This window comes from Oryza glaberrima, chromosome 5, assembly GCF_000147395.1.
Source record: "Oryza glaberrima chromosome 5, OglaRS2, whole genome shotgun sequence".
Taxonomy (NCBI): domain Eukaryota; kingdom Viridiplantae; phylum Streptophyta; class Magnoliopsida; order Poales; family Poaceae; genus Oryza; species Oryza glaberrima.
The window spans coordinates 17041255-17053347 of record NC_068330.1 but is presented as its reverse complement, the minus strand read 5'-3'; the positions used below and the strand labels follow the sequence as shown (position 1 = coordinate 17053347).

At 46.2% G+C, this 12093-nt stretch overlaps 2 protein-coding genes across 2 annotated transcripts; one reads left to right on the top strand and one right to left on the bottom strand.

Moving 5' to 3' along the window:
- The first annotated feature begins 2737 nt into the window (after positions 1–2737).
- On the top strand, positions 2738–4145 carry LOC127772960 (uncharacterized). The gene has a single exon (XM_052298962.1). It carries the CDS (start codon positions 2802–2804, stop codon positions 3981–3983), a length of 1182 nt encoding a protein of 393 aa, XP_052154922.1. The 5' UTR covers positions 2738–2801; the 3' UTR covers positions 3984–4145.
- Positions 4146–5807: 1662 nt separating this feature from the next.
- LOC127774328 (probable aspartic proteinase GIP2) lies at positions 5808–7455 on the bottom strand. Its single transcript, XM_052300553.1, has one exon. It carries the CDS (start codon positions 7389–7391, stop codon positions 6024–6026), a length of 1368 nt encoding a protein of 455 aa, XP_052156513.1. The 5' UTR covers positions 7392–7455; the 3' UTR covers positions 5808–6023.
- Positions 7456–12093: the final 4638 nt, after the last annotated feature.

Here is a 12093-nt window from a genome sequence, read left to right as displayed (position 1 = left end):
CACGCGAGATTGCACGCGAGAAAGAGAGAGAGATTAGGAAGAGGTGAAGAGGAGGTATGACAGGTGGGTCCCACCAATTTTTTCAAATGCTGAATGGTATGCCACGTAGGACAAAACCGCTCTGGATTGGATCAAGGGGGTAATTCATTAGGTACTGAAAGTTTAGGGTGAGCAATGTCTGGTTTTCGGGTTCAGGGGATAATTCGGTCGACCGCGATAGTTCAAGAGGTAATTCATACTTTTTCCTAAATTTTATAAAGAGTAAAACCCCACCTATTATGGTCCAAGTTTCATGAAACCACAAGAACTTGTACACATTGTCGACGTTTGATGTCGCGATTCCGGTATTTGCATAGTATGGGGATCGTTGGTACTAGGGTATATGCGAGATTGAGGTAAAAAAGATGGAGACAGGGATTTTTATATAGGTTCGGGCCCCTGAATTGTCAGGTAATAACCCTACTCCTGTTGGCCGAAGCCGGTCGTTGCTCTTATTCACCATAATCACACCAGTATAATATTTGAGGTAGCCTATCTATCTGTTGTCGACTTGGCGGTCTAAAGTGCTGACTCGTAGTCGATAACATGGTAGCCTTCCTCCTCGAATCCGTGCCCGGCGAGGTCAGAGATAGCACTAGATTCCTCTCTTCGGTTCCCGTAGGTACCATATTGGGTTTTCCTAGGCTTATCTCTGATGTCGATATCTGGCAGCTTGTCTTGGCGTATGTAGGCTTGTATTGGCTTGTGGCTTTGTGGCGTCCATGTCTGTGTCCCCTCTCCTCCTAGGGGGCCTTGTATTTATACCCATAGGTGTCCCCTTTCCAAGTAGAACTAGGGAAACCAATATGGATACAATCCGACTAGTCCTTGTCATTTCCATGTAGAACTCTATTCATCCTTCCTTACGTGAAACTCCTCCTATATCCGAAGGTTGTTCCCGTATAAGACATGGTATGTGGTGGGTCCTCCCGAGATTTAGTCAACTACTATTAGATATGTGGTATCAATAACCCTGACATACATGGTACCTACCCTTAGACTATTACGATCCTAACGTTTTTACAGAATCACATTACTTATCACTTTGACTTTGGCCTATCACATTTTTAAGTTGTACAGTCACATCTTAAATTTATGAGAATTTTATCCATCATATAAATGGTGCATCCGTTTTTCTCTTTTGATTTAGGAGTATGTCAAAATAGTTAATAATGTGATTTATGAAACTTTAGATCATAATACCTAACATTATATGTCACATATTAAAATACCTATGGTTTTATATAACTTTGGACAATTATATGTCACATATTAAAATACCTATGGTTTTATATAACTTTGGACAATATAATACTCTCTCCGTCCCATAAAAATCAACCTAGTACCGGATGTGGTCCTAAATTTGTTTTTTATGGGACGGAGTGAGTAGGTGATACGGAGTAGGTTTAATGAAATTTAATCTTTATAAAATAAGTGGCCCAATATTAAACTCAAATTTCACACATGGAGAAGTCGCATCGTCTCCTTCTCGCCTCACCACGTAGCGTCTCCTCGTCTCCTTCTCGCCTCCTCGTCCCCTCGCCTTGCCGCCGCCCGAGCAAGCTGCCGGCGTGCCGGGCGGCAGCGAGGAAGGTGGCGGCGGGGTTTTCCTGCAGAGACCACGGCACGGTTTAGGGGTTTACCGGGTCTGGGATTCCGGCCCACAAATCTGGCGATGCGGGAGGTAGCGGGGCCATGGGCGGCGGTGGCTGGCCGGGCCGCACGCGGCGGCGGAGGTGGTCGGGAGGGACAGAGGCGCGGGAGTTGGCGAGCGGCGGTGGTTGAACTGCACCTGGCGCGCAGCAGCGGAGGGGTTGGGAGGCAGTGCGGTGGCTGGTCAGCGAGATGTCGGCGGTGACGACTCTTCGAGTGACCGTGGGTGCAATGGAGAACGATGACAGCCTTAGTGTCGATGCCTAGTCCTCGGCAAGGAAAGGCGGTTCCAGCGAAGGTGGTTTCATAGCCAGCGGCGACACTAGGGGCGGCGACGGCTTTCGAGTCCGAGCAGTGACCTCCTCGGTTGCGGCGGCGTAAGCGCCGATGCAAGGTGATTCAGGTGAAGGTGGATCCAGTTAGTGACGGCAGCCCTAGGGGCGGCGGATGCCTAGGAGTCTGGGCGGAAGATGATATCCTCTCTGACCACGGCAAAGGACGCCGATAGAAGTGGCGGCGGGCTCAGAGTCCAAGAGGAGGAGGATTCTGACGTTGGCAGCGGCCCTATGGGTGACGGAGGCTTAGGAATCCGGCGAAGCAGATCCTTTCAGCTCGCGTCTGGTTGGCTAGTTCTGAGTGGACGATGATGGATGGCTAGTTCTGACTAGACGACGATGGATGAAGGTGGACTACCCAGCGGCGCGTGGCATCGGTTCACTTGAAGCAGATGAAGATGGCACCAATGGAGATTCGCAGCGACAAATGCACTAGGGGCGGTGGCGACTAGACGACTTCCACTCGTCGTTTTCGACTGTTTCAAGAGAGAATGTTGGGATGCAGGGATGTGTCAAGGTTGTAGGTTTTTCGTTTTTTTGGTTGTGTGTTCTCCTCTTTGTTGAGGTGTAAATCTAAGTGCTCTTGTATCCTTTTAGCTGTGTATATCCCTCGTGGATATAGAGGGATTAATGGAAATCCATTATATAAAGAAAATCAAACTCAAATTTCAAACCCTTCTCCCTTTCCAAATCCCCACATCCAAACAGCAGACTAAAACCTAAAGCCGCTTTCTAACAGTCGCAAACTCGCATTAGCGCTTCGAAATCCCAGGCATGTTCCCCACAGCCGGCGGCCGCCGGCTCCTCGTCCTCATCCGCCGCGCCTCCGCCGCCGCCGCGGCCGGCGCAAACCCTAACCACCACCACCACCACGCAACGCTTTTCACCCATCGCTACTCTTCGTCCCCCCTAGCAAGAACCCCTGAGGCGGAATCCTCCGCCGCGGCCTCCTACCTCGTCGCCTCCGTCGGCCTCTCCCCGGCCGCCGCCGCCAGGATCTCCCGCAAGGCACGCTTCCGTTCCAACGCCGACGCCGAAGCCGTCGTCTCCCTCCTCCGCGGCCACGGCTTCTCCGACGCCAACATCGCGCAGGTGCTCCCCAAAATCCCGGGCCTCCTCATCCTCAACCCGGACAAGATCCTCCGGCCAAAGCTCGAGTACTTCGCCTCCCTCGGGGTGGTCCCCTCGGCACTGTCCCGCGCACCCCTCCTCGCGCGCAGCCTGGAGAAGCACCTCGTCCCGTGCGTCGAGTTCATCCGCGGCGTCGTCGGCACCGACGCCAACCTCTGCGCGGCCATCTCCCGGAACCCCTGGGCACTCTGGTGCGACATTAACAGCAGCATGCGCCCCGCCGTGGAATCCCTTCGCCGCCACGGCCTCGCTGAGGCGAACATCTCCAGGCTCGTCGTCATCAATCTCAGCGCTCTCACGATGTCACCCGACCGCATTGACGGGATCTTTGGGGACCTGGAGGCGCTCGAGGTGCCCATCTCGCATTCGCGCTTCGTGTACGGCTTCTGGGCACTGTCCAGACTCAAGAGGGGGGCATGGGAGGAACGGATGTCCGTGTTCATGAGATTTGGGGTTTCCAGGAGCGAGTTGCTCAAGGCATTCAGGGAGCAGCCCGGTATACTAGTGTTCACAGCTAAAACTATCCAGCGGAAGCTCAGTTTCTACCAGGAAAAGCTGAAGGTTGCACCGGCAGATGTGATTGCACATCCTCTTCTCTTGACGTTCAGCTTGGAGAAGAACATCATACCTAAATGTGCCGTGCTGAATGTGCTATTGAGGGAGGGGAAGATTAAGAGATATGGGAGAGAGATGGACTTGTTGAGACCCTTGCAGCGTAGCAATGCAAGTTTCTTTGAGAGATTTGTGAGGAAGTATGAGGAAGATGTGCCAGATGTTGTAAAAGCGTACGAGGGGAAGATTAAGTTCACGGGATTCATGGATTAGGATGTCAATGTTTGATTATGCTGAGGCCAAGGCGCCAGCTTTCTAGTGTGTATTCTCTGTAGCCTGTAGGTAAGGCTAAAATTGTCGTCAAATTAATGCATATTGCTTCCTCCTTTTTTTTGAACTAACTAACATCATATAAATGAAAATGGAGGTAGTACATTTTTACATTGTCTTGCCATGCAATCTTATCATATCCTATATGTTGGATTACTTTTGCTACCGTAGTACAAGTAACTAATAGCATCATGAGAATAACGAAGTTGTGACATGTTATTTAGCCTTTGTATTTTGTACTTAGAGACACAATTGCTCTTACCCTAATCTTCACTAAAGGGACAGTACATTTATCTTTTATGGATAGCCAACTCATTCAACTGTCTGTGCTGAATAAGCTAATTTCCCCCCTCCTAATAATGGTGTGAGCAGAGTATTTTCACTGGCACTTGACAAATTCCACTTCTAAGTTATGCTGCTCAAACAGTATATATTGTTCTGTGAAATATTATGACACTGACAACTCCTTTTTAGAGTTAAGACCCTGTCTTGTTTGAAATTCCTTTTTTTTTTCATTTGTGAAGCATGTTCTCCCCATACAGAATTTGTTTCACCCAATGGAATTGACAAACTTTTCTTAAGAGTTAGACCTGTCATGTCTGAAATTCTTATTTATAAAATATCATCCTCCTGTAAAATTTCTTCGCCCTCTTGACTTTTGTAAGTCTTCAGAAAACATGAAATAACTGCAGGTCCATTGTCCTGCTATCTTATCCCCTTTTATCCTTGTTGGTAGGCTAGGACTCCATTAATTTATTTTATAGAAAAACAAGTTTTTTTTTTAATCAAAGGAGCCCTTTGTAATGTTCTCATGAGGCATTAGAACTTATAAAGTTCTGTGGCGAACTTATTTGAAGTTTGTAAGTGTCCATAATGATGCTCAGTGGAAGTTTTAGGTCCTGAAATGAGTATCCATTTGGTTAGAGTTGATGGCATACCATTGGTACTTGGTATATCAGTAGTCTGAACTGTTACATGCCATCTGAGTATTCGAAGTTTTGTTGATCTCCAAACCACATGTAAGTTTAGCTTCAATATGGATCTTATACATATTGCTTTTCCGTTAACTTGGGAGGAAAGTTAGTCTTGTTTCTTCACGCTTGTAGTATTGCTGTAATGATTGTTGAAACTTATATTCCTAAAAGTAAGATAACTGTTAAAGTTTCTAGCCTCATTTTCAACGGTGGTTCTTAACTTTTTCTTATAAGCAGTGATACATGTTATGCGTGCGTTTTCACTGGATATTTGAGTGGCAAATGCATTATTCACTTATTCACACAGTAGTAATTCATGTTTTGAAATGTGCTTTTTTTTTTTTGGTTGCTGATGATTTGAAATGGGTCTTCACCAATTTCATTATTGGTGCCTTGTCAATTTTAAGGATTAATGCTGCAAGGTCAGTGGTTCCAAAAGGCAAGCGTCTACTGATGCTCCTTGCCGTAGTGACTGCTAAAGACAGTTATAGAATTAAACTCTGGCTATAAATCTGGACAACTATTTGTCTAGATTCAATGGCCCGGAGGCCCGCACGCAAAAGTCGGTTTTGGTTGTCTGGAATACTAGTACGTATTGTAAAATACTAGCCCTCCGTTTTATATTACAAGTCGTTTGACTTTTTTCCTAATTAAAATTCTTTTAAGTTTGATCAAGTTTATAAAAAATATAATAACATTTTCAGTACAAAACAAACATGTATCAAAATATATTCAATGTTAAATTTAATAAAACTAATTTCGTGTTGCAAATATTGCTAGCTTTTTCTATACACTTGGTCAAACATAATAACTTTGATTAAGAAAAAAGTCAAACGACTTATAATATGAAATGGAGGGGGTGAAACTTTGGCAAAAACTTACTATTTCTTTCAGAGATTGGTATTTTCAGACATAAGGCCTTATTTTGTGTTAAACACCGGGGGACCCAAAATTTGTAGGTATGGCCATGCATACTTGGGAACGGGGCAAATGCCAGCATTGCTACATGCTAGCCGAGGCGAAAATTATTACAGGTCGTCTGCCGAGACGGGAGGTATGAACTGAACCCCAGCCGCGATGCCTCCAGGTCAAACTCCAGCAGGTTGTCCTCCATCATGTGCCCACCGATCACAACCGACGTCTGCGGCTCCGTGCCGGCGTCCACCACGCCGAGGCAGAGCGCGCCTCCCTTGGTGGCCACCATCGAGTTCGCCCCGAACACAACCCACGAGGCGGCCGTGCTTTGCAGCACCAGCTCGATGGTCGGCACGGCCGGCCCCACGCGCGTGCTCCCCACCTTCCTCCCGTCGTAGCACAGCTTGAACGGCTCCACTGCCGGTGCTCGCGGGATCGCGGCCATCTCCTTCGCGAACGCGTCGGTCACCGCCTGGTGGATGGATCTCTCCAGCACGGTGTAGGGGGACACCGTGCTTAGCTTGGTGCCGCCCACTCCCTTCTTGTCGATGGCCAGCAGCGTCGCGTTTACCGGCACGGTGTGGCCGTTAACCTTGATGCCCGTCAAGCTGACGAAGTAATCGGTTGACTTTTCTCTCCAGACGCGGCCTTTCAGTTGGATGGTCGTCTCGCCGATGAAGTACTTGGTCGTCTTGTCCTTCCTGCCGTACGGCGCCGTGCTCACCGGGTTGACGAGCAGCGGGGTGTAGATGAGAGACTTGGAGAGGTCCACCCCTGGCTGGAACGTGTAGGGCGCGTCGCCGAAGACGACGACGCCGGCCGCGGAGGCCGGGGGGAGGCAGAGCGCGAACTTGCGGGAGAAGCCGAAGGTGTCGGCGAGCTGCGTTGGGAGCGCGAAGCGGGCGCGGCTGAGGGACACCATGCCGGTGGCGCCGTCGGCGAGTCCTTGGGTCAAGAACGTGTGGCCGCAGGTGAACAAGAACGCCGGCGCGGTGGCGAGCGGCCCCGGCGCGGGGCGGAAGGTGGTGGGCAGCGACAGCACGTCGGTGATGATGTTGCCGGCGGTGCTGACGCTCGTGGCGGTGTTCTTCGGGAACTCGCTGCAGGTGTCGTTGAGGCAGCCTGCGGATACCGCGTCGAGGCAGGTGATGGCGCAGCCGGCGTTCTTCAGGAGGCGGCAGGGCTTGGCACCGCACCGCACGCCGGCGTACGACGAGGACACGTACCCGGCGTCGCAGTCCACCCAGAGCATGGTGCCCGCGAGGTCCAGCACGGCCTTCACGGGCACCTGCGGCGTCCGCTGCCGGAACATCGTCACGTACTGCTGCGTCGCGTCGTCCTTGCTCACCGGCAGCACCACGGAGCTCGGCCCGCCGCCTGCCACCGCGCGGCACGGCGAGACCGAGACGAACAGCAGGAGGAGAGCGCCGGAAGCCACAGCAAGAGGAGGCAAGCGTGCCATGCTGACAAGAGTCAGAAAACGAAGAACTCGATGGGGATGGAGATGTGAACTTGTGAAGTAATGATGCGGCAATCAACGACATTTATAGGCGCAACACGAGCGATTTGGGTCTCCCCGTCTCAAGTCTCAACCTCTTATTACGAGTTACGATACCGCGGCGAGGGTTGGGCAGTACGTAGTGGCGCGCAACCTGCCCACCGCGGGCGAGACAACGAAGTGGACAGGGAACTCTGCTGTTCTGGTACTAGCTAGCTGTATTTGACGGTCTGGAGATGTGCAATCTTTGGACGCGTCCATGGCGGGCCACGCATGCATGCACGCACGCCTAGATCATCTGTACTACATGTACGGAGTACATTTTCTTATGGCCTGTTTAGATTAATTTGGTCTGATAATTTTTTTAAAAAAAAATTTGGTGGCAAAAGATTTGGCATTGAAGTTTTGCTAGTTGGTGTTTATATGCATGTTAAAGTTTTGCCATTTTACTAGTAAAGGCAGAGAGAGCACGGCTTCCAACACACTTTTTACCAAAATTTGTTATTCTAGACTTCCAAATGACAAATGACAAATTGCAATTTTGCTACTAGTGTTGAGATCTATTTTGGCAAAAAGTGCTCTAAAACAGCAAAACTTTTGCCATTGGAGGAAATAAGGGTCCCTTTTAATCGCAGGATCGAGAAAACGTAGGAATAGGAAAAATATAGGATTTTGATAGGAATATATGGGCCCCTTTGATTCAAAGAAATTCACAGGAATTTTAGAGGATTTTATTCTTATAGGAATTTTTCCTATATGGCCCTTTGAATCAAAGGAATGGATTCTATGGAATCCTATGAAATTCCTATGGAATGCCTCTTCCCATGCAGGTTTTTTAAGGAAATTAGGGCCTCTTTTATTTGTAGGAAAAATATAGAAAGTTTGGAGGATTTCAATCCGATGGAAAAAAAATCCTATGAAGGTCATTGAAACAAAGGATTGAATCCTATCCAATCCTTTAAAATTCCTATGAAATGAAGGTCATTGAAACAAAGGATTGAATCCTATCCAATCCTTTAAAATTCCTATGAAATGGGTAATCCTATGTACATTTTGGAGGAAAGTTAGCAAGATGTCTAACCTCTTGGAAAATTTCCTCTGAGTCTATCTCTCTCATCTTCAGAATCCTGTGTTTTTCCTATTCCTTTATTTTTTCGTTCCTACGATTCAAAGGTAGAACCTCATGAAAAGAATCCTTTGAGTCTTTATCTCTCCTTAAATTTCTGTGATTTTCCTGTGGTCCAATCAAACATTCATTCCTATATTTTTCCTGTATTTTACAATCCTCTATTTTACACTAGCATTCCTGTCAGAATCCTATGTTTTTTCTATTCTTCCATTTTTTTCATTCCTGTGATTCAAATGGGTCCTAAGTGTAAAACAAATGATTGCAAAATGCAGGAAAAAACACAGGAATAACCATTTGATTGAACCATAATAAAAACACAGGAATTAGATGAGAGAGACTCAAAGAAAAGTTACCAAGAGGTTGAACCTCTTGCTAAATTTCCTCCATAATTTCCATAGGATTGTCAATTTCATAGGAATTTCAAAGCATTGGATAGGATTCAATCATCTGTTTCAAAGGGCTTCATACAAAATTTTCCTATAGGATTAAAATACTCTAAATTTCTATGTTTTTTCTCCAAATCAAAGGGTCTCTAAACAGGGCCTTAACGTGGTTAGGATCAAAGTCCAGACCTACTACCTCTTTGTTGGGCCAGTTTAACCAATGTTAGTTAGGAAAAATGGATTTTAATATCCCCTCGAGATATATTACTTAAATAGTACCCCCTCCATCCTAAAATATAAGTTTGACCCTGATACGGTCTTCGAGATGCTACTTTGATAAACAATATCTATAAAAGTAAGATGTTTTAAATAAAAATAGTTGCATATTATGTTAGTTTGTTTAATGATAAATCTAGTAACATCAATTTTACATGATTGTATTTTTTATTTCTTTGCTATTAATAGTTAAAGTTAAAATTTTTTGACTTGTTACTATGCTAAAAATGCTTATTTTTTAGGACGGAGGGAGTAATAAAAAATTTGAAAAGAAAAAAGACGAGATAGATTAATATGTGATATATAACTCCAGAAACATGCAAATTTATATTTGATAGCCGCAAGTTGTAACAAAAGTAATAGATTTAACTGTAACTTGTACACATATGCTCAAAGTCATATTTATTTTCTTTTCAACTTGTAGAAGTTAATATTAAACTTGAATTTTGTGAAGTGATATATTGTATACTAATCTATCTTATTATTTTATTGTTCTTTTTAAGAAAATCATAACTTTGGGACGATATGTAAAGAATGAAACGAGAGCTTTGCCTGTTACTTACCATCTCCACGGCTTCGTCATCGTTGATTTTGTCACGAACCGTGTACAAGGCTACAAAGTAACCGTAGCAGGATTTGCCATTTTTGGGTGTGTGAGATCTGACTCATCCAAAGCAAAGCATGCATTATTGTGATCTGTCCTCCAGGGCTTGCTTCCTGCCATGATAGCTAGGGCACCATTTGTCGCCGTCTCCAACCTAAAACCCTCGCTGCTGAGTAGGAATAGCTATTTTTTGAATTGGGAATTACCTCACCCATAGGAATTTTACCAGTGGGCGTGAAGAGACAGACTACGGGAGGAACAAGAAAGTCAAGCTTACTATTGGAGAGGCTTTTGTGCGTGACAGCGTGAGAGTAGCTCCAATGTTAGGCTAAAATTGAACCGTGCGCACAGAAGGATCGGACCGAGCAAACTGAGAGTCGACTTGTGTGTTAGAGCAAGTTTAATAGAATAGTTAATAACTAACTTTAAATCATCTATAGTCAATATTGTAATAGTCAATTAATACAATAGTTGTTTACTATACTATTAATATCTGATCTCACCTGTCATACACATATTACATCTTGGAGTCCATGCTGCAGCTGGCTACAGATCTATAGCCTGCTGCTCTTCTCTTTCTTCCTTTTATCTCTTTAAAATATGTTTATAGCCGGTTTATAGCCTGCTATTGTATCTGCTCTTAGAGCAAGGCTAATAATACAATCGATCTATTGGCTATAAGGTTTTTTTGTAGCCTTCTCTCAGCCTACCCGTATAAATAGCTTGCTCTTTACAATTAATAAATGATCCACTTGTCTCTCTCACAGAGTTTCTTGGTTCTTATGTCTAAGCCGGCTGTAAGTTTACAGCACGCTTCTCCTCTCTCCTCTCTTCTCTCTTTCACCTATTTAGCTGGCTCTCTTAGTGAAAAAAGCGACTTCCAATGAGCAAAAACATTTCCTATCATAGGGTCACACGAGTGTGTAGGGCGGACGCAGGTGAGATTGAGATTTTCATCCCACGAATCAATTTTCACAGCGATCGAAAAGATATTTTGTTCAATTCGCTTGCATGGACTGCACTAGTCAAACCAACACTAGAGCACTACTACAAAACATATAGTGACGGAACTGATAAAACCGACACATATAGTGCCTTTCCTACCCACACGCCCATCAGCCCGCCAAAATACCAAGAACCGGCATCTTTATCTCCTAATAGGTGCTAGTTTTTTTAAAAAAAACCGGCACCTTTTACCCCTGTCAGAAATAGATGCTGGTTTTAATTTAAATCTAACATCTTTTAGTTGGTGCTAGGCCCACCCAAGAACTATCATCTTTGTGGCAAAAGGAATAAGTGTCAGCTTTTTTAAAAAAATCAACACTTATAATATATTATAGGTGCCAATTTTTAAACAACCGACACCCCGTAAAACCGAGCCGCACGGGGAAGGGAGGCGTCCGTTCTTATCCATCCATCCTTCTTTTACCCACCTCTCTCTCTTCTTCCTTCTCTTTCTTCTCCTCTTCTCTCCTCCATCTTTTCTCTCACGCCTTCCCCTCGACTCTCTCATGCGCCCACCCCATCGAGCGGCGGCGGCGGCGGCGGCGTCCTGGCGGTGGAGATGGCCACGGCGCCTCCTCTCTACCAAATCCGCCGGGGAGGGGAGGCGTCGGCCCAACACGAGGTGCCGCAGCGGGAGGCAACAACGCCCTCCGCCAGATCCTACCGGGAGCGGCGGCCCGACAGGAGGGGGGACGGGGACGGGGATGGCAGAGACAGGCGGTGGTGGGAGGGAAGGCGGCGGCGGCAGAGGCAGGCGATTGCGAGAGTGGAGGAGACGGCGGCGGCAGAAGAATCGGATTTATGTTCTTGTTTCTCATCTCATGTGTTCTTGTTCTTGTTCATGCAAAAGAATCGAGTTGAAAGAATTGAGATTATGTTATTGTTCTTGTTCATGTGAATCGGGTGTGTTCTTGATTGGTCGGGGTGAAAGGGAGCTACTCGGCTCGATGCATCAGCCGAGTCGGTTTTTTTTATTCGTAAAACCTTAAAGGTGTCGGTTCTAAAACGTAAAAACCGACATCTTACCAATGTAGATGCCGGTTCTAGAACCAGCATCTAAGGGGGTTTCCAACCAGCACCAAAGTGCTTTAATTTCTGTAGTAGTGGAGGGGCCCTGATAGGAGTAGCATTGATCCCGGTGGAGTGTGCAGTGTTACGAGGACATGCTACCGCTATAGTGTGAGGTACAATATCCAAGTCAACATGAAAAAATGAGTAAATTTCGTAACACCGTATAAACTTTGCTAAACTAGCATTCGATGTTTTCTA